We start from the raw sequence: 27,130 nt of genomic DNA on the forward strand, positions 1-27,130 counted from the left end.
AATGAGCCATCAATGATTCACCATCCACAGTCTGTTATATTAAGGTCAGGTGGACCTTTCTCCTCGGCATAATTCCACAAACAACACTGGTAATGATCCATCAATGATTCGCCATCCACAGTCTGTTATATCAAGGTCAGGTGGACCTTTCTCCTCCGGATCATAATTCCACAAACAACACTGGTAATGAGCACATGGGCTATTTTGTGCTGCAACTGGACAACGTTTTACAGCTGCATGCTATCCTTTGTCTTGATAAATATTTGGTGTCGAAGGTCATCAAGAGTAAAATCGCTCTGTGTGGATCCATAGAAGACACTCTGCAATTCTCTGCCAGCATTAATGACTTTCTCTTTGTCTGCCTCAGGCTTTCTAATGCATTGTAAACTTAGATTTTGTTTATGCGGTATCGGGGCATTTTTCCCTTGGTCTATCCCTCTTAGATAATTTTCCTGCGTCATTTCCCCCTATTATTAGTGGTAAAAAAATGTTAATCTAACCTTCTATTTCCTGAACTGGCAATTGCATTGAGAGGTTTATAAAGTAACTTTTCTACTTCAAAGGTTCTATATAACTGTATTAGTATATAGCAATTTCAATTCTATTCTATATTAACACTGAGCAATACAGTTCATCTGTATAAACAAGATTACAAATACAATACATGTAGAGGGAAAACAAAACACAAGCAAACCATACATAAACATACATATAAAGGTGATTGCTGCTGCATATAACAATAGTAGGGCTGTATATATTGTTTTCTTAAAGTGAAATATAAAGGACATTTAAAAATATAATGCAAATGATCATATATCAAAACTGGGGGGTGGGTATTTACTGGGGGAATATACCAGGGGGAAAATATTGAATCATGGGAGTTCTTTGGCAGGCTGATACTGGTGGTGGTGTATTGTTTGACAGGCTGGTACTGGTGGTGGTGTGTTACTTGGCAGGCTGGTACTGGTGCTGGTGTGTTGTTTGGCAGGCTGATACTGGTGCTGGTGTGTTGTTTGGCAGGCTGCTACTGGTGCTGGTGTGTTGTTTGGCAGGCTGCTACTGGTGCTGGTGTGTTGTTTGGCAGGCTGCTACTGGTGCTGGTGTGTTGTTTGGCAGGCTGATACTGGTGCTGGTGTGTTGTTTGGCAGGCTGATACTGGTGCTGGTGTGTTGTTTGACAGGCTGATACTGGTGCTGGTGTGTTGTTTGGCAGGCTGCTACTGGTGCTGGTGTGTTGTTTGACAGGCTGATACTGGTGCTGGTGTGTTGTTTGACAGGCTGGTACTGGTGCTGGTGTGTTGTTTGGCAGGCTGATACTGGTGGTGGTGTGTTGTTTGTCAGGCTGATACTAGTGGTGGTGTGTTGTTTGTCAGACTGATACTGGTGGTCGTGTGTTGTTTGACAGGCTGATACTGGTGCTGGTGTGTTGTTTGGCAGGCTGATACTGGTACTGGTGTGTTGTTTGACAGGCTGATACTGGTAGTGATGTGTTGTTTCGCAGGCTGATACTGGTGGTGGTGTGTTGTTTGGCAGGCTGATACTAGTGGTGGTGTGTTGTTTGTCAGGCTGATACTGGTGGTCGTGTGTTGTTTGACAGGCTGATACTGGTGCTGGTGTGTTGTTTGACAGGTGGATACTGGTGGTGGTGTGTTGTTTGACAGGCTGATACTGGTGGTGGTGTGTTGTTTCGCAGGCTTATACTGGTGGTGGTGTGGTGTGTTTGGCAGGCTGATACTGGTGGTGGTGTGGTGTGTTTGGCAGGCTTATACTGGTGGTGGTGTGTTTTGGCAGGCTGATACTGGTGGTGATGTGTTGTTTGGCAGGCTGATACTGGTGGTGATGTGTTGATTGACAGGCTGATACTGGTGGTGGGGTGTTGTTTGACAGGCTGATACTGGTGGTGTGGTGTGTTTGGCAGGCTGGTACTGGTGGTGGTGTGTTGTTTGACAGGCTGATACTGGTAGTGGTGTGGTGTGTTTGGCAGGCTGATACTGGTGGTGGTGTGTTGTTTGGCAGGCTGATACTGGTGGTGATGTGTTGTTTGACAGGCTGATACTGGTGGTGGTGTGTTGTTTGTCTGGCTGATACTGGTGGTGGTGTGTTGTTTGGCAGGCTGATACTGGTGGTGTGGTGTGTTTGGCAGGCTGATACTGGTGGTGGTGTGTTGTTTGGCAGGCTGATACTGGTGGTGGTGTGGTGTCTTTGACAGGCTGGTACTGGTGGTGGTGTGTTACTTGGCAGGCTGGTACTGGTGCTGGTGTGTTGTTTGGCAGGCTGGTACTGGTGCTGGTGTGTTGTTTGGCAGGCTGCTACTGGTGCTGGTGTGTTGTTTGGCAGGCTGATACTGGTGGTTGTGTGTTGTTTGGCAGGCTGATACTGGTGGTGGTGTGGTGTGTTTGGCAGGCTGATACTGGTGGTGGTGTATTGTTTGGCAGGCTGATACTTGTGATGGTGTGTTGTTTGACAGGCTGATACTGGTGGTGGTGTGTTGTTTGACAGGCTGATACTGGTGGTGATGTGTTGTTTGGCAGGCTGATACTGGTGCCGGTGTGTTGTTTGGCAGGCTGATACTGGTGGTGATGTGTTGTTTGGCAGGCTGCTACTGGTGGTGATGTGTTGTTTGGCAGGCTGATACTGGTGGTGATGTGTTGTTTGACAGGCTGATACTGGTACTGGTGTGTTGTTTGGCAGGCTGATACTGGTGCTGGTGTGTTGTTTGACAGGCTGATACTGGTGGTGATGTGTTGTTTGATAGGCTGATACTGGTGCTGGTGTGTTGTTTGACAGGCTGATACTGGTGGTGATGTGTTGTTTGATAGGCTGATACTGGTGGTGGTGTGTTGTTTGGCAGGCTGATACTGGTGCTGGTGTGTTGTTCGGCAGGCTGATACTGGTGGTGGTGTGTTGTTTGGACCTGCGTAGTGTTCAAATTGAATACCAGTTAGTTCTTTTATTTGAATAGTGCATAGTCTTAGGATAATGGGTTCATTTTCATCATCATCATCATCATCGTCATCATCATCATCATCATCCAGCTGTTGTATATGTTCAATAGCCATGCCATGGCATTCTTTAAAAACTCTCAGGTCGTAGTTATCATACCAACAGAAGACTGGTTTGGAATTCTTTGTCAATCCCGTTTGTTCAGAACAATCCTGTTCTCCAATAAATTTTGCTGCTGCTACTTTGGACCTCATCATATGAACATATATATATTCGTAGTATTCATTTACGTTACATAGTTTGTGTGGGATGTGTTCTCTAAAACATATCAAACTTGCACATGCATACTTTGATTTACATTTCCACAATATCATTAACAAAGTAATCTAATAATTTTAAAACTATTTAACGTTTGCCTAATGTATGTTTTGGGTTGCCCGCAAGTTGTAGATCATGAAGTTCTACAGTTGTCCACACACGACACAACTCTTATTTTTGTTCATTTCTTCAATAATGGCATCCAAAGAATCATCATATATAGCTTCAGATGTTTGTGTCATGGATTGAGCAAACTTGACGTTTTTCAAACTACAGACCTTTAAATAGCAATCACGGTGATATTGTGCATCCGCTGCTTGAAGATCTGTAGTAGTACCTGCAAGACGTATACAAACTACAGAACTTTAAACAGCAATCACGGTGATATTGTGCATCGATCCGCTGCATGAAGATCTGTAGCAGTACCTGCAAGCTAGACGCATACCTTTAAACAGCAATCACGGTGATATTGTGCATCCGCTACATGAAGATCTATAGTAGCAGTACCTGCAAGACGTATATAAACTACATACCTTTAAACAGCAATAACGGTGATATTGTGCATCCGCTGCATGAAGATCTGTAGCAGTACCTGCAAGACACATACAAACTACAGACCTTTAAACAGCAATCACGGTGATATTGTGCATCTGCTGCATGACGATCTGCAGCAGTACCTGGAAGACGTATACAAACTACAGACCTTTAAACAGCAATCACAGTGATATTGTGCATCCGCTGCTTGAAGATCTGTAGCAGTACCTGCAAGACACATACCTTTAAATAGCAATCACGGTGATATTGTGCATCTGCTGCATGAAGATCTGTAGCAGTACCTGGAAGACACATACCTTTAAATAGCAATCACGGTGATATTGTGCATCTGCTGCATGAAGATCTGTAGCAGTACCTGCAAGACGTATACAAACTACAGACCTTTAAACAGCAATAACGGTGATATTGTGCATCCGCTGCATGAAGATCTGTAGCAGTACCTGGAAGACGTATACAAACTACAGACCTTTAAACAGCAATCACGGTGATATTGTGCATCTGCTGCATGACGATCTGCAGCAGTACCTGGAAGACGTATACCTTTAAGTAGCAATCACGGTGATAATGTGCATCCGCTGCATGAAGATCTGTAATAGTACCTGCAAGATGTATACAAACTACAGACCTCTAAATAGCAATCACGGTGATATTGTGCATCTGCTGCATGAAGATCTGCAGCAGTACCTGCAAGACATATACAAACTACAGACCTTTAAATAGCAATCACGGTGATATTGTGCATCTGCTGCATGAAGATCTGCAGCAGTACCTGCAAGACATATACAAACTACAGACCTTTAAACAGCAATCACGGTGATATTGTGCATCTGCTGCATGAAGATCTGCAGCAGTACCTGCAAGACATATACAAACTACAGACCTTTAAATAGCAATCACGGTGATATTGTGCATCTGCTGCATGAAGATCTGTAGCAGTACCTGGAAGACACATACAAACTACAGACCTTTAAACAGCAATCAGTGTGATATTGTGCATCCGCTGCTTGAAGATCTGTAGCAGTACCTGGCAAGACAATCACGGTGATATTGTATACATGAAACTACAGACCTTAAACAGCAATCACGGTGATATTGTGCATCTGCTGCATGAAGATCTGCAGCAGTACCTGGAAGACATATACAAACTACAGACCTTTAAACAGCAATCACGGTGATATTGTGCATCTGCTGCATGAAGATCTGCAGCAGTACCTGCAAGACATATACAAACTACAGACCTTAAACAGCAATCACGGTGATATTGTGCATCTGCTGCATGAAGATCTGCAGCAGTACCTGCAAGACGTATACAAACTACAGGTAGTACTAGACCAAATAACTTCTGGCTGGGTCAAAGTTCGAGGTGCCCCGAACTTTTGATAGAGAAGTGAACACCACGTCCTGTGATTGGTTATAAATGTGAGTGTGTTGGTTGTAAAAAATAATCGTTTTATCTGGGTTAAAAAAAAAAGCAATTTTATTTCATCTAGTACCAATGTGTCAAGTAGCCTTGTGCTTGAAACATGTATGGGGTACCTGTAAAAAAAAGTACTCGAATTTTGTGCGGAACTAGGGTAGTCATAGACGCTACCCGTTATCTCAGAAACGAGCAGCTTGACCCCCATTTTTTTCTGATTCACTTTAAGTATGAGGGGTGGTAGTATTTATATCCGTGGCGTTTATGTCGGTTGATACGTTGCAGGTAGGAGTTTTAGCCACATATGTTACTATTGTCGTCTATGGGATTTGAATTGGTAGTATACACCCTATAGCACATATTCAGTGCATAATAAAAAATATTATGATTTTGTCATTTTATTTAATTAAACTATACTGGTTGAGCCATCACTCGACCATGCAAGTTCACAATGACCTTGACCTTGACAATAATCTCTGTATATGGCTCTGAATGGAGTTTGAATCAAAGTTAGCACTGAAGAAAAGTTGGTTTTGGCCTATAATTCATACTGTAAAGATTTCAATAATTTCTTTTTACATGGTATTTGACTTGCCATATACAACTGCTCTTAAATATGGTATTATATATAGGCAACCTGAACTAAGATTTTAATAGCAATTTATTTTTATATTAAAAATAGCATGTGCCAATAGTGGGTTAATGTCTTTAGTTTCCATTAACATTGTTAATTTTTTATGTATGAAATTCTGAAAACTCAAATTTGTAAACTCCTTGATTTTTATTGTCATTTTGACATATTTATATAATGCTAAGTTATATTTTAGACAAAATAGTAGTTTTATGAAAACATTTAAGTAAATTTGAAGAAAAACTTTACCAAAAACATAATTAAATTTGTTGTCACTATTGTGCCTTCTATTTTTATTTGTACACAACAATAAGGTTGTTAAACATATACTTAGATCTCCAGATCATTTTTTTTTCTTAATAATCACTTAGTTAGCTCTCATGAAAAGCATTTTGAGTTTATACTAGATTCAGAACCAATTTTTTCAGATTTGATTATCTGCCTTGGATTAAGTTGATAATTTATTTTATTGTTAAAGCTGTATTACCTAATGTTACTAGCTAAATAAAATGCTGGATTACATATTGTAGGAATACATCTAATATACATATTGTATTCATCCGGATTAGAAAATAATGCAAGAAAATAGATGTTCGGGTAATTTTGTCATTTAAAAATAGTTTTTTTCAGTAATTCATCAAAAATAAATGTGTGAAAGCTGCATAATAATTCCAGATATCACAACTATTAAAACCTCCAACTACAGTAGGCTATAAATAAAATATAGTCAGGGATATTGGTGGCTGCCAATGGTTTTCATGGTTCATTATGAAAATCAGCATGGCCGATGGATTTGAAATTCCCACACCTGGTAACTTGAAGACACCCACACCCAGCATACAGGATTTCCTCCCAACACTAATGTTCAGGACATTAAGTCATTACTTCATACAGGTACAGTCATGTTTGTGTTTCCTTCCTCAGACAGTGTATTTTTTAATACTGATATTTCTTTGATGTGCCTGTTAAGGTCTTCATAATCTAGGGGTCAATCATGTGCATGTGTTTTAATGGAATTCTTTAAAGGGTTAGAGGTACCCTGACTATCTTTGTTGTCTCTATATATATACCTGAGTACACACACCCAACTGAAAGTAAATATCTTCAGGAGTTTTATTTTAAAACATTTTGTTGTTTAATATGACATATTGCATTTGTACAAAACTATATGCAATATATATGTTTTTTGAGGTGTACATTATATTAGGTTGCACTGTAGAAACAACAGTTTCAGTGAGGTTGTCAGTTTATGTCAGAATACACCAGATCCTGGTTGTCATAAAGACACATAGGTGGACACGTTTTGAAAAATGTATGTTATCAGTATAGGTAGTACTAGACCAAATAACTTCCAGCTGGGTCAAAGTTCGAGGTGCCCCGAACTTTTGATAGAGAAGTGAACACCACAAGTCCTGTGATTGGTTATAAATGTGAGTGTGTTGGTTGTAAAAAATAATCGTTTTATCTTTGTTAAAAAAAATGCAATTTTATTTCATCTAGTACCAATGTGTCAAGTAGCCTTGTGCTTGAAACATGTATGGGGTACCTGTAAAAAAAAGTACTCGAATTTTGTGCGGAACTAGGCTAGTCATAGACGCTACCCGTTATCTCAGAAACGAGCAGCTTGACCCCCATTTTTTTCTGATTCACTTTAAGTATGAGGGGTGGTAGTATTTATATCCGTGGCGTTTATGTCGGTTGATACGTTGCAGGTAGGAGTTTTAGCCACATATGTTACTATTGTCGTCTATGGGATTTGATTTGGTAGTATACACCCTACAGACCTTTAAACAGCAATCACGGTGATATTGTGCATCTGCTGCATGAAGATCTGTAGTAGTACCTGCAAGACGTATACAAACTACAGACCTTTAAACAGCAATCACGGTGATATTGTGCATCTGCTGCATGAAGATCTGTAGCAGTACCTGCAAGACGTATACAAACTACAGACCTTTAAACAGCAATCACGGTGATATTGTGCATCCGCTGCATGAAGATCTGTAGCAGTACCTGCAAGACGTATACAAACTACAGACCTTTAAACAATATCTTGAATAAAACGGCTATTAATAATAATTTATTTTGTTTTATTTTTGTGTCTATATAGGGGAGATAGAATTATTAGCAGCTAGCTAGAAGTTGGGGAAATGCAATCAATTTCACCAATACATTGAAATGCTGTTACAGCTAGCTAGAAGTTGGGGAAATGCAATCAATTTCACCAATATGTTGAAATGCTGTTACAGCTAGCTAGAAGTTGGGGAAATCCAATCAATTTCACCAATACATTGAAATGCAATCAATTTCACCAATATGTTGAAATGCAATCAATTTCACCAATATGTTGAAATGCAATCAATTTCACCAATACCTTGAAATGCAATCAATTTCACCAATACATTGAAATGCAATCAATTTCACCAATACATTGAAATGCAATCAATTTCACCAATACACTGAAATTCTGTTACAGCTAAAAGCAAGAAATGTCGCCATCACATCGAGGTGCCGTTATGGCATAAGTAGTTCCATTAACCCCAACAAAAATGGTTCCATTTTGATAGTGGTTCAGATTTAACCTACTTCCCAGGAAAGAGAGCCTGTCAAAGATCAGTAGTCCTAAAAATTATTTGTTTACGTTGTGTTTTAACTAGATTCTTCTATTAAATAGGCGCAGGATGTCACTTGTATTTTGTAAATCTATATGAAAGAAATATATATATGTATGTATAGATATATATATATTTATATAGAGAGACAGACACACAGACACAGAGAGAGAGACAGAGAGAGATATAAGTACTTGTATGTTGATACACAAGAATGTTTGGACCCCATCCTTGATGAACTCTTTGATAATTAACCTACATGATCAGTCAAACTTTTATTTAAATTAATCCTTTTTGTATCTCCATTACAAAATGAGATATAGGTTTCGATTTACATGTAGGTCAGTTTAACAATTCTTCTTCTTACATGTAATTCTCTGATTTTTCTATACAGATTAACCTTCAGCGACAGTTTAACGTGCATCTGGTGAAGTGCAGTACAGTTAAGAAGTCTGCTGAAAGAGGTTTCCAAATATTATATTCTGTGGAAGCTACCATCAGAGTGTTTGGAATCGTAAACAAAAATGTGAGTTTGAGATTTTAATTTCATAATTAAGAATTCTACTGAAAGAGGTTTCCAAATATTATATTCTAAGGAAGCTACCAACATAGTGTTTGGAATCGTAAACAATAATGTGAGTTTGAGATTTTAATTCCATAATTAAGAATTCTACTGAAAGAGGTTTCCGAGTATTATATTCTAAGGAAGCTACCAACATAGTGTTTGGAATCGTAAACAGTAATGTGAGTTTGAGATTTTAATTCCATAATTAAGAAGTCTACTGAAAGAGGTTTCCAAATATTATATTCTAAGGAAGCTACCAACATAGTGTTTGGAATCGTAAACAATGATGTGAGTTTGAGATTTTAATTCCACAATTAAGAATTCTACTGAAAGAGATTTACAAATATTATATTCTGCCAGTGCTACCAACCTAAGGTTTGCAATCTATAACAATGATGTGAGTTTGAGATTTTAATTCTATAATTAAGAATTCTACTGAAAGAGATTTACAAATATTATATTCTGCCAGTGCTACCAACCTAAGGTTTGCAATCTATAACAATGATGTGAGTTTGAGATTTTAATTCCACAATTAAGAATTCTACTGAAAGAGATTTACAAATATTATATTCTGCCAGTGCTACCAACCTAAGGTTTGCAATCTATAACAATGATGTGAGTTTGAGATTTTAATTCTATAATTAAGAATTCTACTGAAAGAGATTTACAAATATTATATTCTGCCAGTGCTACCAACCTAAGGTTTGCACTCTATGACCATAATGTGAGTTTGAGATTTTAATTCTATAATTTTTTCTATGAAAATGTTATATTCTCTCGGTATGGGTTTTGAAGTGGATAAGCAACCATTTTGCAAACGTTTAGAAATAACAATGTTTTTATTGTTATTATTGACAGAGGCATAACCTAATGTGTGTGTGTGTGTATATATATTTATCATATCACTACTAAGGAATAGCATTGGGCACACCCATTAATTACATAAATCACATATTTTGAGACATAAGTATGCAAATATTTAGAACATAAGTATGCAAATTACATTATTACGCAAATTATATACCAAAATGTGGAACTATTTTCACCTGTCAAAATTGTTGACGAACAAACATGGCATCTTTTGAAGTTGTCCTTTGCAAGTATGCAAAGTATGAGAAAATCCCCGCGATTGCAGAGACGTTATTCCAAAAATGTGGGCAAACACACAAAATCCCCTTCGATGTCCCGTTGAAGTTTTCAAGTTTTATTCTTCAAAACGACCGCGAAACGTTTGTGCTGACGACCCATTCTACATTGCTACACACACATACACACACACACACACACACACACTCGGTATGCCGAAAGCAGGAGAACAGTGGTTCCTCGGGCAATGCATTGGTAGAAATAAACTTGCTGGACTGATGAAAAACATGTGTTTGAGTGGTAATATTTGTACCACTAAACGACTGACGAACCACTTTGCACACAAATATCTGGTCCAAAAACTGAACGACAATCACGTTCCTTCTCATTAAAAAATGCAGATAACAGGACACAAAAATATTCATTCAGTTAATGCATACAGCCATATAAATCACGACCAACACAAAGAACTGTCGCACATTCTGTCCGCGATATCTACATCTTGTGAATCCTCAAGTTTGGTTCCCGCGTGTTCGTCTTCGAAGGAAATCCGACAACACTTTTAAATTCGAAACAAACACAGATCATCAATATTTCCAGCGGTGTGAACACCATGTTTGGAGGCAATGCCAGTGGGGGCAACATCGTAATAAATGTGGCTCAGCCTAAAAGTCCTGTTGTCCCCATAAAACAACGAAGAATCATTTTTGACCGTGATTCGGACGGCGACTGAACTTGATGAAGCCCTTAAATAGGTCAGTGACGTAGATACGCCTATGTCTGACAATGACGTAGTATTCAGCAAAATGCTGCGAAAAGTTATTTTGAAAAATTTGGCTATTGTCAATTATTTTATTATAATTTCATTGTTTATATATAAAACTGTTAAATTAGTATTAAATTGTTTAAATAGCTACAATCGTTCTGTCCGCTTTTAACCTAGTTTCAGAAAGCATAGATAACCTTCAAGGTGTATTGACAAACCGATTACCAGCTGAGTGATTGACATATACATGTATTCATACGTCATAACAAATTGTTACGTCCAAGCATTGGGGTTTTGTTTATTAATCATTTAAGTGAAAAATAAACAAAATTGACAGTGATATGATAAATAGAATTCGTCACTCGTATTTTTTAATATGGTAAATATCAACCTCGGCCTGTTAATCTGTATTTGTCTCGCCAAAGGCTCGACAAATACAGATTAACGAAGCCTCGGTTGATATTTCCCATATTAAGAAATACTCGTGACGAATCCTCTATATATATATATATATATATATATATATATATACTACTCAAAATAATTTAAGGGTCAAATATTTATAACCAAATAAGTGTCAGAGTGTATTAGACTGATGATGTAAACTACACCAAAAATTTTATTTATTGTTCCATATTTACAAAAAACCCACAAATAAACGTCACTGTATACAAGAAAGTCACATGACATGCTGTCAAAGTTGAAGGTTGTCAAACATGGATTTTACACATTAGAACATTCGTTTAATAGTGTGTGAATCCACCCCTGGCGCGAATACACTCGACACATCGTTGCCTCATGCTGTTGATCAGACGTCTGAAGAACTCTTGGGGAATGGCCTGCCACTCTGCCATAAGAAGTTGACCCAGATCATGAAGGTTGGCCGGAGGGGCATGGTTATCCCGAACTCTCCTGCCTAATTCGTCCCAGGCGTTCTCTATTGGGGCCAAGTCAGGCGAATATGCTGGCCAATCCATCCTGGCGATACCTTGTTGTCTGAGAAAGTCCGTTACCACCCTGGGGTCTGGCATTGTCATCCTGCAGAACTGCCCCGCCGCCAGTCTGCTGAAGGCCTGGGAGAACCAACGGCCGGATAATCTCATTCAGATAGCGGATTCCATTCAGATTGCCATCCACCACATAGAGGGGGGTCCTGTGGTGGATAGAGATGCCGCCCCACACCATGACGCTGCCACCACCGAACCGGTGACGTTGTCTAACGTTAACGTCAGCGAAGCGCTCCCCAGGACGTCTGTAGACACGAACCCGACCGTCGTTGAACTGGAGACTAAACCTGGACAGTGAACACCACTCGACCCCACTGAACACGTTGCCACCGCAGATGAAGCGTGCACCAGTGACGTCTGGCCGTTCTGTGACGTGGTAGGAGTGGTGGTCGAACAGCCTGGCGACGGCAGCGTAGATTATTGGCTCTCAGACGATTGCGTATGGTTTGATCAGACACTCGAGTTCCAGTCGCAGTCCGCAGATTGTCATGTAATCGGCGTGCAGTGGTTGTGCGTTGACGCAGAGCCATATTGGTGATGTAGCGGTCCTCTCTATTTGTAGTGCTTCGGGGTCTTCCCGAACGTGGACGATTTCGAACAGAATTCGTTGCTTGGTACCGTTGCCAGTCAGCCAACGACACTCTGACTGACACCAAGTCTCAGAGCAACATTTCTTTGCGTATTGCCATCCTGAAGCCAAGCGATAGCCCTTCCTCGATCTTCGATAGTCAGTTGAAGTTGTACCATTGTCGAATTTGGAGTGTGCACCGTACACGAACGCAAGCTCCAATTATATGGAAATTCAGTATTGGGAACATGGAATACACGTGCAAAGCGTGCAAATGAAGCGCTTTGTGAAAAAGCAAGTTATGGGCACTTAGCAGACCTTTCGTTTTCGCCCTAATTTACGTGCAAATGTAAGCATGTTTTCGCCATTAGAACTAGTCGACAGTGTCAATGACAGTGGATTTTAATTCATTTATGGGTTGCTTAGACCCACTTTCGTCAAAATGGAACAATACCATGCGTGACATTATGGTCTAGCTAATATAATTGACATTCAGAAAATAATGTCAAAAATATCGTCTGACCCTTAAATTCTTTTGAGTAGTACTGAATGGCCAATATTCATGAAAAATAACTCCAAACAACTGTGTGGTCGTCCATAAATTCCACCAATTGAAAAAAAAATAATTAATGTTTAAAGCAGTACATAAATATATAGCTGAAAGTAAGAGATTCGAGTTGAACTAACTTATTATTCTGATTTTACTGCACCATATAAGGTTAGCTCCAACAATAGGATCATTACTATCATATTTTTTCTGGACTATCCCATTTCTATTCTATCTACTCTCTACCTTTTATTACTATATATTAAAAAATATTAATTATGTTAAATATTTTATGCCATTGGACACTGTTATTATTCTTTAGATATATATGATTATGAATATTGTCTGATGTCCATCTTGTTTAGGAGAGCACTTATATAGGCTCTGCCAGTTGTGCAGTCCCTTTGATTTTTTTTTGATCAATAAAATATCTGAAAATAAATTCCATATTAATAAATTACATCGTTAAAAGAAATTCTCACCCTATTGTCCGATGTAAACCATATAGCCGAGTAATAACACAGTCTCTGTACATCGATAGGGTGGGCTCAATTTGACAGTCCTTCAAAAGGTTTTCTTTATTGATTATTATTAGTATTATTAAAATTCTCACCCTATTGTCCGATGTAAACCATATAGCCGAGTAATAACACAGTCTCTGTGCATCGATAGGGTGGGCTCAATTTGACAGTCCTTCAAAAGGTTTTCTTTATTGATTATTATTAGTAGTATTAAAAAAAAAAAAAATTTGTCCACTACACATTTCCTGATCAGCAGATGTTATTTTACAATGTAATATGCACTTGAACGTTTATATATATATATCTATATATATATAATCCTGACACACTATGCAGTGCATGTAACATAAGGAAAGGTGACTCGTTCAGACGTCCATAGAAATTGTTTTACATAGCTAGGGGTGTTCTAATTGTCTTGTGTTTATGTCACTCGTAGCAGGCGATGATGTATCGTTCGGCAGGTGAGTAAAATTCATCAACATAGCTAGGGGTGTTCTAATTGTCTTGTGTTTATGTCACTAGTAGCAGGCGATGATGTATCGTTCGGCAGGTGAGTAAAATTCATCAACATAGCTAGAGGAGTTCTAATTGTCTTGTGTTTAGGTCACTAGTAGCAGGCGATGATGTATCGTTCAGCAGGTGAGTAAAATTCATTGACATAGCTAGGGGTGTTCTAATTGTATTGTGGTTATGTCACTAGTAGCAGGCGATGATGTATCGTTCGGCAGGTGAGTAAAATTCATTGACGTAGCTAGGGGTGTTCTAATTGTCTTGTGTTTATATGTCACTAGTAGCAGGTGATGATGTATCGTTCGGCAGGTGAGTAAAATTCATTGACGTAGCTAGGGGTGTTCTAATTGTCTTGTGTTTATATGTCACTAGTAGCAGGCGATGATGTATCGTTCGGCAGGTGAGTAAAATTCATTGACGTAGCTAGGGGTGTTCTAATTGTCTTGTGTTTATATGTCACTAGTAGCAGGCGATGATGTATCGTTCGGCAGGTGAGTAAAATTCATTGACATAGCTAGGGGTGTTCTAATTGTCTTGTGTTTATGTCACTAGTAGCAGGCGATGATGTATTGTTCGGCAGGTGAGTAAAATTCATTGACGTAGCTAGGTGTGTTCTAATTTTCTTGTGTTTATATGTCACTAGTAGCAGGCGATGATGTATCGTTCGGCAGGTGAGTAAAATTCATTGACGTAGCTAGGGGTGTTCTAATTGTCTTGTGTTTATATGTCACTAGTAGCAGGCGATGATGTATCGTTCGGCAGGTGAGTAAAATTCATTGACGTAGCTAGGGGTGTTCTAATTGTCTTGTGTTTAGGTCACTAGTAGCAGGCGATGATGTATCGTTCGGCAGGTGAGTAAAATTCATCGACATAGCTAGGGGTGTTCTAATTGTCTTGTGTTTATGTCACTCGTAGCAGGCGATGATGTATCGTTTGGTAGGTGAGTAAAATTCATTGCAAAATTTTGGAGATGCAGTGATGTTTATGTATGTTAAAAAAGTACCTTACAAAAAATAGTACTTTTAGTTACATTGCAATGTTAAACTGACAGATTGGAAACATTGCTTTATTTTTATTAATAAAAAATACTTCAGGCAACACAAAAGTTGTGCATTTGACGTCGTAACTTTTCTTTGATAACGCACAATGGCTATTTAAAGATAGTGCTTCAAAACCCATACTGAGCCATAATATATATCTAGACAATATTACACCATTATTTGATACCAAAAAAGTACATTTTGATTCTTCTTCTTATTATTATTGTTATTATTTTTATTTATTTTTTGTGTGATAGAATCACCATGAACTATTATTTGTGTTAGGATGTGGGATTTAGCTGTCGGTATAGAACGCTCGCTTTAGGTGCTTGGTTCGCAGAATCGGACCTCCCCCTTACCGAAATGACTTATATTTTTCACTTATAAGTGAAGTATAAGTCATTAATACTTTTCAAGTATAAGTGACTTATAAGTAAACGATTAGGATTTTGTATGCAAATGAGGTATCACTTATACAAAGTATATGTGACATATAGGTGAAGTGTTAACCATATATATAAGTGAAGTGTAAGTCATTCGCTTATATTTAACAGAAGTATTAGATATATATAAGTGACTTATAAGTGAAATATAAGTGAATATCAAAGGCTGTGGTATGTTCTGTCCTGATCATATAAAAGATGACTTGCTGCTTTTGAAACATGTAGAGAGCTTCCTCTGAAGACTATGGGTCAGAATTAATTATCAATTTAATTTTTTACATCCAGCAGTTGGTGATGAACTAATCATTAAACAAATGAAAATAGGCAGCAATCTGTCCTTGGAGGCCAAATTTCAATATTCTCGGGCAATTGCTGTATTAATGCCACTGCTTACACACCCTATCTGTAAACTGGCTGTCCACAAAACATAAACATTGAAGCACAATAGTCTTAACAAACAAAGTGATGTTTCATTCTGACTCACTAATATATCTGAACAGTATATACAAACAAATATTTTATAAATACTATATATATTTATTTCCAACTGTTAGATTGGATTATTTCACATCCATTTTCCTCAGTTATGTCCTGTTCAGTGTCATCTTGATATATGTCATCCAACATTCAGATGGGATTCTGAAAAACAAATGTAGTCTGGATAGATCTGCTAATATGTAATTAGCTATTGTTTATTATTAATGTAAACATTTAGTTCTTTCTGTTAGTTTTAAAAAGACTACCCTAGAGAATCATAGCGTACCAAGTTTCAGGTGTGGGGAATCAAAATTTCAAGAGAAAACAAACTAATTTTCAGTTAAATTTTCAAGTTTACTTTTTTACCTGGTATCAATCAAATCTCAAGGATAAAACAGACTTTGAAATATTCAATGTTGACCTTTAATTTTAATTATGAAGAAATCAAAAAATAAAATACATGATATATATTTGAATCTAAAGAATCTGTACCAATTTTCAGGCCTACAAAATATAAACTATTACAAAAAGATAAAGGGTGTTGGACTGGGAGGGAAATAATGAAATTAAAAAAAAAAAAAACATACATTTGTCTACATGTATTAATTTGTACATGTCAACTACATGTAGAGGCACTGATTTTCCGTTTCAGATTTTTCCCTTTTCCGTTTCATAATGTTACAAATTCCGTTTTTTTCCGTTTCAGTATTAAATAAATTCTGTGTTTGTTTCACACACACACACACACCGCAATTAATTGCTGGTATAAAATAAATAAATATGCAATGAGGCAAAACATGTCAGTAGTTTGTATTTATTTTTGGTTTAAATTTAACCACGAATACGCCACGAGACAGACTTCGGACATTTTTGGTTTTCTTTATGATATGATCGGGAAAATAATTACAAACGATCACACAATAAACCACTTCCCTTGTATAATTTATTTTGAACAAAGCCTGGCATACAATATGCAATTATGGCATTCCTTTGCAGAGTATGACAAATATTTTGAAAAGTCACTAGCCACAGGGCTAGTGGGTTTGTGAAAACCACTAGCCCACCAAGATAAAGCACTAGCCCAAATTCCTGATCAATTATAACTGGATTTTTATAAAAAAAAATTGTAACATTACACATTTACGAGTATAACAGTAAAATAAAACAAACACTTAAATCATGTTGTAACTTTCAGTTTTTTGTCGTGTTGTACGTTTGGTTTTTTGTCAAGTGTGATCCATCGTCATTCGCGTTTTCGCGTTTGCCCTCCCCCAGGGGAAAAATAATTGAGCAAACTCATGGTTGATATCTAAACCCACTATCAAAATAATTAAATTTAAATGAGGGTACGACAGTGTGACACACGGTAATAGATGGTTCAGTGTATTCGGTAGTGGGTTATACATTTAGGGCCCTACTATTTATGTCGCCAGGAACGGTGATGCCAATTGCTCAAATACAGGGCATTATCCCGTGTCAGACCGATATCAAAAGAATATAACGGCGACATCTAATCCGTTGTTAATTGATGAACAAAAAAGGTATCATCTTGTATCGGCAGCTGTGACGCATTATCCAGACCGTTACACAAATAGGTCAAGCAGCAGAGTCATTGCATGTGCGTTACCATTAAAGTAAATTGTTTTCCTGATTGCCGATAACCACATGTCAGCGAAGTGTAAAATTAGAAAACAAAAGGTAAATAAAACAAACACTGAAATTCAAAGCGTGACCGGAGTTTACTTGATTGAGATTAACCTGTCGTCGCAATTGGTGATTTCCAAGTTCTTAAGTGCGAGATTTCCAAGTTCATATGTACGAGATTAACTACCACGTGACGTGTCCAACCAATCAAAACATGCATGTCATTAAACTTATTTCCTGTGCCAGAAACTTGAAAGGGAAAAGTAAACAATGCATGCTGTAACTGTGGCGATGTAGAGATAGCATGTTACTGCAGTTTGCAGACCTAGTTCAAGTGGATTATCATTATATACTGATTGCGTTGTTGATATTATTCGATGACAAACGTCACAATCAAATGTATTAAACGAAATTTCAGCCGAGAGAAAAACAAAAAACCACAAAAAACCCACGATCGAGCGATAAGGAGGGGTGTGGAAACCACTAGCCCTGTGGGCTAGTGGTTTTGCGGTTCTCACTAGCCCGAACTTAAAAACCACTAGCCACGGGCGTCGGGCTAGCGGATTTGCCGAACTCTGCTTTGTGAGATCGGAAATATGGCAATGCCGCAAATGTTAAAAATTAATAAGCAAACATAATATAATATATCTTTCACTTGAGTAAATATCGGACAATTTTAGCTCACAATGTTCGGTTTTTCCCCGTTAAATCGTCGGGAATAAGCGAAGAAAACACGACTGGTAAAACGTCTAGATACTCTACATTAAACATTTGACGTAACATACAAAGGTACTAGTGTCGTAGCGTAGCACAAGCAGGTGTCGGTGTCCATAGTTTCTAGTTCGAAAAATAAATTTTAATTAATCAAATGCACTAAAGTTAAATAATGTTTTGGAAAAAATTTGGGAATTCCATTTCAGATAGGTATTTCCGCGATCGCGGAAAATCAGTGCCTCTATACATGTACATCATAGAACTGCATGCAACTCCTTTCAAGCTATAGGGGTAAAGCGCTCGATTGATGCACGGTTGACCCATGATCGATCCCTGTCGATGGACCCTTAGGGCTTTTCTTGTTCCATGACTGGTATATCGAAGGCTGTGGTATGTGCTATCCTGTCTGTGGGATAGTGCATATAAAAGATCCCTTGCTACTAATGGAAAATTGTAGCAGGTTTCTTCTTGCTTAATTAATGATTAATTAATCATCGGCTATTGGATGTCAAACATTTGGTAATTCTGACTCGTAGTCAGCTACAGCTTTTCTAATGCAGCAAGGGGTCTTTTATATGCACTTTACCACAGACAGGAAAATACAAAATGCAACCAAAGATGTGTTGTAAATATTTGGGGGCATCCATAGCGACAGTTGTGGGGTGAAGTGAACAGAGGAATAAAAAGGTAACACAAAATATAATGGTATAAATATTTTAATTTTATATATATTCTCAGCAAACAATAAGTATGCATCGATTGGCAATTGTTGCACGATTTCGTATGTATTTCATCTTGGTAAGTGGTATCCTGTTGTGGGATGGTGCATAGATAAAAATACATTGCTACTAATTAATTTTTAGCATGTTCCCTCTCAAAAATTATATGTCAAAATTACCTGTTTGACATCCAATAGCCAATGATTAATAAATCAATGTGCTCTAGTGGTGTCTTTAAAGAAAACAAACTTACTTTTTGTATAGACAATGAATCCATGACGTCTTGTCCCCAGTTTGGCCTGTTCCCTCCATGTACCAGTTCGCCCCCAAATCCCAATTATTTGTTACTTTTAAACAATTACTGTATTTTTCTTTAGAGGCATTTTAAACCGTGTGTGTGTGCGTGTGTGTGTTTCTTTTCTTAGAGGGGAGGGATTGTCGTCTTTCCACAATTTGGTTGGATCCTGAGTCAGTCCGGGCACATTTGACATAATCACCAGTTTAATTAATGAATTAATACATATAAATCTTTATGGGGGTGAACTGGTACCTTTGTGGGGGCGAACTGGTTAAGCACGCGAGGGCGAACTGACATCCGATTTGGGGGAGAAACGTCTGGTACCCTAAACAATTGAGGTTTATTGTAGCCAAAACCAAATTTTACTTTCAAATAATTAATTTTGTACATGTACGAAAAAAATATGAATGCATGACTTTGTGATCCCAAGCCTGATCACCAGAAAGGATTATGAAATATACCGGTACACATTATGTTGCTTAAAATTATAAAACAAAATGTTTTATAAGCTTAAAAAAAAGATCAATAACTATCTCTAACCGTACATTGATTCTAACAAATATTTTTATAATTTGTTGTTGTTGGTGGTGGTGGGGTGGGGGGGGGGGGGGGGGATAAGGAAGACTTGCCAAACAACCAATTACCTAAGCCAAAATCATTTTTATTACCTAACATAATATTAGGGGAGGGGGCGAACCCTCATAGTTGGGGGTGAACTGACTGGGGGCGAACTGGTTTGGGGACCGAAACATATGGTACCCAAAAACAATATATATTACTAAGTAAAATGAAAAATGACTGCTACTTGTGATACTTTAAATAAATTAAAACTAAATTAATTTGTAAATAAAGACTGCTGACCTATCAGAGTACGTGAAACTGGTCATGTGACCTAAATCACCCCCAAAAAAGCATTACTATCGTTGTAAAAATCTGTACCCATCGGTGAAATAACAACACTTTTTCTGTAATAAATGCATCAATTTGTTATCTTAAAATATTTATTTTGCATTTAAATGTATTATTTATGATGTCAATGTGATCTATGTGTATTTAAATTGCCCCCGAAAAATATGCCTTGATCGGCCATTTTGGAAATTTTCTGTGTCATGACCCAATGTTGCATCATGTAGAACACGTTGCATCATGTAGAACACGTTACATTCGTTCGATTGTCATCAAACATCACACAATATTAGAACAAATACAGTTAAAGATGTCAACTTAGGCCTATATATTAAAGGTGTCTAGAATAAGTAAGAAAATAGTAAAATCATGTTTACCTTTTTTTCCTTCCAAACGTGACGAAAATAGTAGGACATCCGAAACTTGATCGAAGGTCTTCATTTTCCACCATAGCCAAGTATTCGGTAATAAACTGTGATTGTTTCTGCTCAATCAAAATGATCTCAAATCCAATTCATAATGCAAAATACACAATGTTTTGTCATTATTTATTATTAAATTTATTTTGGCAAACTGCAAATGGCGCGTTTTTTCCTGTTGTTATCTCTAAGCCAATCAAATCCCAGGTATGACTGTTTAGGAACCGACCAATCATATTATCGCTTTTAACCTTCGTTCGTCTTTTAAGACGACACAGACTTATAATAATAATAATAATAATAATAATTATTATTATTATCATAATTATGTACTAATCTAGCGCCTTTGTGGCCTTCTGTCTATTAAGTATTATAAATTATTACTCTGCTTTTTTTTTTTTTTTTTTTTTTTTTTAATACCAAAGCTCATATTTTTTCTAGCGAATATAGATAACGTTACCTAAAGGTGTGGGTATTTTTTAACAAAAATTTGTGATGATCCCATCACGAAGAATTCGCCCCCCCCCCCCCCGTTTTTTTTTTTTTTTTTTTTTTTTTTTTGTAGTTTCTATAAATGGATTTGTGAGGACCAGGTATGGGAGTGATACACCAGCTTACTTTATTTTTTTTCCTTGTGATTTAACAAAAAAACTAACATTTTTATTATTATGTGTGTGAAAATGCATATTAAAAAAAAAAAAAAAAAAAATCAATCTTAATAAATAATAGACCAAAAGTAATGATACCTGAAAGGAAGGGGGGGGGGGGGGGGGGGGGCACAATCTGTTATAGTAATATCAATTCATATTTAATTTGGTTTTTGTGCCTATTTTCACACAATCTGGTAAAATTGTACATGTATATATGTATGGGATGTGAGTGGTAGCCTACCCTGTAATATTTAGTTTTTAGCCCCCCCCCCCCCCCCAAAAAAAATCCATACTGTGATCGATAAACATTGTGATGGGGATCACCTCCTCCCCCCCCCCCCCCCCCAATTATGCTACTTTTTACAGATCTTTATTATGACAGGTGTGTCGGGATGGGGGAGTCTATTGAAAGCAGGAGGTAGTATGGGATAATTACAAGATGATCCTGTTTTAATCATATATAACCATATGTATCAGTTGATACATATGGTTATATATGATATCCCATACTACCTCCTAATTGATACATATGGTTATATATGATTAAAACAGGATCATCTTGTAATTATCCCATACTACCTCCTCGCTTTCAATAGACTCCCCCACCCCGATTTTTTTTTTTTTTTTTTTTTTTTTTTTTTTTTTAAATTATCATAAATACTATCTAAATCTGCTAAATGTATATTTGGTTGTTTAGCCACTGTTCCCAATGAATTCGATAAATCCTGTGAGAAGTTATGAATTTTTAAAAAATAACCATGAAAATGTTTTGGACTTAGTTTTTTCCCCGTTCATTTGGAACACATCATTTCCTTTGAAAAAGGACTATCTTCAAACTAATATTTCACTTATATTTCACTTGTAGAAACAACAACAAAAATATCTAATTCCAGTTCACTTATACCACTGATAAACCACTTATAGGTGAAATATATGTGGAGTATCAGTGAAGTATCAATTAACAATTTTTTTCACTTATACTTATACACACTGATACTTCACTTATACCAATATATAGGTAACTTATAAGTGGCGTATAAGTAAAGTATATTCCACTTATAAGTTTGTATAGGTTATTTCCGTAAGGGCCTCGGTCAACCATTGGAATTTGTCCCCCGTTCCCACTAGTGCTTTATACCTTGTGTACCAAAGGCCGTGGTATGTACTGTCCTGTCTGTTGGAAAGTGCATATACAAGATCCCTTGCTGATTTTTCGATATGAGTAGCCACTGTGTCACGGTATCGGGTTTCCTCATTTTGTCGTCCTTTACCATATGTCTGACACCTAATCGGCTGGATAGACAAAAGAAATATAAAAATCTGCCGTACAAGTTTTACTTTTCTGATGGCGGTGTGTGGCTTTGGTGGCGACAGTATCGATGTTTGCGTTTGTCGCAACATTAAAGGTTTTTAACATGCATTGAGATGAACATTTATAATGTAACCACCAACGACATGAATAAGATTATGGTAGTAGATGAGACAGTTAATTTCTCAGAGTTCTTGTTGTTGTTTTTTGTTGTTTTTAACATGCATTGAGATGAACATTTATAATGTAACCACCAACGACATGAATAAGATTATGGTAGTAGATGAGACAGTTAATTTCTCAGAGTTCTTGTTGTTGTTTTTTGTTGTTTTTAACATGCATTGAGATGAACATTTATAATGTAACCACCAACGACATGAATAAGATTATGGTAGTAGATGAGACAGTTAATTTCTCAGAGTTCTTGTTGTTGTTTTTTGTTGTTTTTAACATGCATTGAGATGAACATTTATAATGTAACCACCAACGACATGAATAAGATTATGGTAGTAGATGAGACAGTTAATTTCTCAGAGTTCTTGTTGTTGTTTTTTGTTGTTTTTAACATGCATTGAGATGAACATTTATAATGTAACCACCAACGACATGAATAAGATTATGGTAGTAGACGAGACATTTAATTTCTCAGAGTTCTTGTTGTTGTTTTTTGTTGTTTTTAACATGCATTGAGATGAACATTTATAATGTAACCACCAACGACATGAATAAGATTATGGTAGTAGATGAGACAGTTAATTTCTCAGAGTTCTTGTTGTTGTTTTTTGTTGTTTTTAACATGCATTGAGATGAACATTTATAATGTAACCACCAACAACATGAATAAGATTATGGTAGTAGATGAGACAGTTAATTTCTCAGAGTTCTTGTTGTTGTTTTTTGTTGTTTTTAACATGCATTGAGATGAACATTTATAATGTAACCACCAACGACATGAATAAGTTTATGGTAGTAGATGAGACAGTTAATTTCTCAGAGTTCTTGTTGTTTTTTGTTGTGTTTTGGTGGATTGATCTCGAGTGAGGGATTCTTATTCTTGGTGACCTGTCACCCTTTGACAAAGTTAGATATGCATGTTTCTATGATTAGCAATGATTGGAATTTACCATAAATGTTTTATTTTCAGTATTACTTATGTGGATCTACTCCCTATGGCATAACAACACACATTTTTAGATACCCGATTACAGCCTGGATTGTAAGGATACATTTTAAAGACTTACGTACACACCCTGTAGCACACAAACTGGAACTGTATGGCTGTCCTGTTGCATCATGTAATGTACTTAATGAACTCTACTTAATTAATTGTTTGGTCTTGTGCTATAATGTTCTTGCAAACTATAAACTGGTACAATTAATAACCTGTGAAAACTGGTATATGGTTCTGTCAGTAGAGAGGTTTAGATTACTTACGCGTGCGGGTAGGTGTGGTGATGAAGTTTGCTGTTTGACGTCATCAACTGTAGTGTGTCGTGTCCTATTTCTACAAGTTACACGTTGGCGAAAACTTGTAAAGTCGTCTTTACATGTAAGTAAAAACTTGTAGAGAATAATCTTTAATGTGTATTATTCATCTTCTGAAATTATATGTTGTTAATAATTGAATATATTCTCTATTTTGTCATGTTGATTTTGACTGACAATAGTGTTGAATTAAGTATGTTAATAATTGAATATATTCTCTATTTTGTCACGTTGATTTTACTGACAATAGTGTTGAATTAAGTATTTTAATAATTGAATATATTCTCTATTTTGTCACGTTGATTTTACTGACAATAGTGTTGAATTAAGTATTTTAATAATTGAATATATTCTCTATTTTGTCATGTTGATTTTACTGACAATAGTGTTGAATTAAGTATTTTAATAATTGAATATATTCTCTATTTTGTCACGTTGATTTTGACTGACAATAGTGTTGAATTAAGTATGTTAATAATTGAATATATTCTCTATTTTGTCACGTTGATTTTGACTGACTAGTGTTGAATTAAGTATTTTAATAATTGAATATATTCTCTATTTTGTCACGTTGATTTTACTGACAATAGTGTTGAATTAAGTATTTTAATAATTGAATATATTCTCTATTTTGTCACATTGATTTTACTGACAATAGTGTTGAATTAAGTATGTTAATAATTGAATATATTCTGTATTTTGTCACGTTGATTTTACTGACAATAGTGTTGAATTAAGTATTTTAATAATTGAATATATTCTCACGTTGAAGTGACTGACAATAGTGTTGAATTAAGTATTTTAATTCGCTTGTGAAAACGTGTGTGTCAATTTTCATTTATAAAAATGATGGTGATTATATTGTAATCATGTGTACAGTCTAAATATATATAGTCATCATGTGTACAGTCTAAATATATATTTATAGGTACAGTGTGTATTTGTGTTATAACAGTAAATTTTTATTCAAAAACCTTGTATATAAAATTTTAGTTGCCCGATTAAAATACTATTATTATATAAGTGTTAATATATTAATATATTATATACTTACTTACGCTCCAACCTGCTTCAACGCACCCAGTGCTCTATTCCCGTCATCTGTACTTATGCTCCATCCTGCTTCAACGCACCCAGTGCTCTATTCCCGTCATCTGTACTTAGGCTCCATCCTGCCTCAACGCACCCAGTGCTCTATTCCCGTCATCTGTACTTAGGCTCCATCCTGCTTCAACGCACCCAGTGCTCTATTCCCGTCATCTGTACTTAGGCTCCATCCTGCTTCAACGCACCCAGTGCTCTATTCCCGTCATCTGTACTTAGGCTCCATCCTGCTTCAACGCACCCAGTGCTCTATTCCCGTCATCTGTACTTAGACTCCATTCTGCTTCAACGCACCCAGTACTCTATTCCTGTTCAACACACCCAGTGCTCTATTCCCATCATCAGTACATAGGCTCCATCCTGCTTCAACGCACCCAGTGCTCTATTCCTGTCATCTGTACTTAGACTCCATCCTGCTTCAACGCACCCAGTGCTCTATTCCTGTTCAACACACCTAGTGCTCTATTCCCATCATCAGTACATAGGCTCCATCCTGCTTCAACGCACCCAATGCTCTATTCCTGTCATCTGTACTTATAGGTGCGGCATTGAAATAAAGTGATTAAGTGAGAATTTACAAAAATAAATTAAACTGTTCTAGCTTTTATTGACACGAGATTGCAAGAAAAAAGTAATTCTTCATTGCATGAAAAGCATGCAATGCATGAGTCCATTCAACTGATTTGATTTTTTTCTAGTTCCGACCAGTCCACCTCAACTGGTCAAAGGCCATGGTATGTGCTTTCCTGTTTGTGGGAAAGTGCATATAAAAGATGTTTGCTGTTAATGGAAACATGTAGCGGGTTTCCCTGATGACTTAGTGTCAAAAATACCAAATGTTTTGACATCCAATATCTGATGATTAATTAATAAATGTGCTCTAGTGGTGTCATTAAACAAAAGAGATTTGAAGTTTAACTTTTTACGTTCCATGAAACATTTTTTTAAAAGCCTTTTGTTTTTGTTTTTTTAACACTACTGTCAAGTAGTTTCAAATTTGATTGTACGTAGCGACATTTAAAAAAAAGGGTAAAACTTTATATTTGCAGATGACACCAGTGACAGAGATGACACTCCAACAAAAAAGACAAGAGGGAATATGGGTATATTAATATATCTTAAGGGAATATGGATATATTAATATATCTTAAGGGAATATGGATATATTAATATATCTTAAGGGAATATGGGTATATTAATATATCTTAAGGGAATATGGATATATTAATATATCTTAAGGGAATATGGGTATATTAATATATCTTAAGGGAATATGGGTATATTAATATATCTTAAGGGAATATGGATATATTAATATATCTTAAGGGAATATGGGTATATTAATATATCTTAAGGGAATATGGGTATATTAATATATCTTAAGGGAATATGGGTATATTAATATATCTTAAGGGAATATGGGTATATTAATATATCTTAAGGGAAAAAAAATGGAACTGAAACAAGAGGAACTGGAAATAAAAACAGAACAGTTAAAACTCAGTAAAGAGAAATCTGATTTTGAGATGCAGGAACGTTGGCAATAATTAGAACTAGAGAAGCAGCAGTTGACGCTGATGATGGAACTCAGTAAAGAGAAATCTGATTTTGAGATGCAGGAACGTTGGCAATAATTAGAACTAGAGAAGCAGCAGTTGACGCTGATGATGGAACTCAGTAAAGAGAAATCTGATTTTGAGATGCAGGAACGTTGGCAATAATTAGAACTAGAGAAGCAGCAGTTGACGCTGATGATGGAACTCAGTAAAGAGAAATCTGATTTTGAGATGCAGGAACGTTGGCAATAATTAGAACAAGAGAAGCAGCAGTTGACGCTGATGATGGAATTGAAAAAATTACTGAATATTATTATGACA

General features: G+C 36.6%; 1 protein-coding gene across 1 annotated transcript; it reads right to left on the reverse strand.

Annotated features, from left to right (window-relative positions):
* Positions 1 to 1,694: 1,694 nt before the first annotated feature.
* On the reverse strand, positions 1,695 to 3,196 carry LOC121386548 (mucin-2-like). The gene is made up of 2 exons (XM_041517487.1): positions 3,102 to 3,196; positions 1,695 to 2,913 (listed from the first exon to the last, which is right to left on the reverse strand). Exons 1-2 carry the CDS (start codon positions 3,194 to 3,196, stop codon positions 1,695 to 1,697), a joined length of 1,314 nt encoding a protein of 437 aa, XP_041373421.1.
* Between the last annotated feature and the right edge of the window lie 23,934 nt (positions 3,197 to 27,130).

This window comes from Gigantopelta aegis, chromosome 12 (assembly GCF_016097555.1).
Source record: "Gigantopelta aegis isolate Gae_Host chromosome 12, Gae_host_genome, whole genome shotgun sequence".
NCBI classification, from domain to species: domain Eukaryota; kingdom Metazoa; phylum Mollusca; class Gastropoda; order Neomphalida; family Peltospiridae; genus Gigantopelta; species Gigantopelta aegis.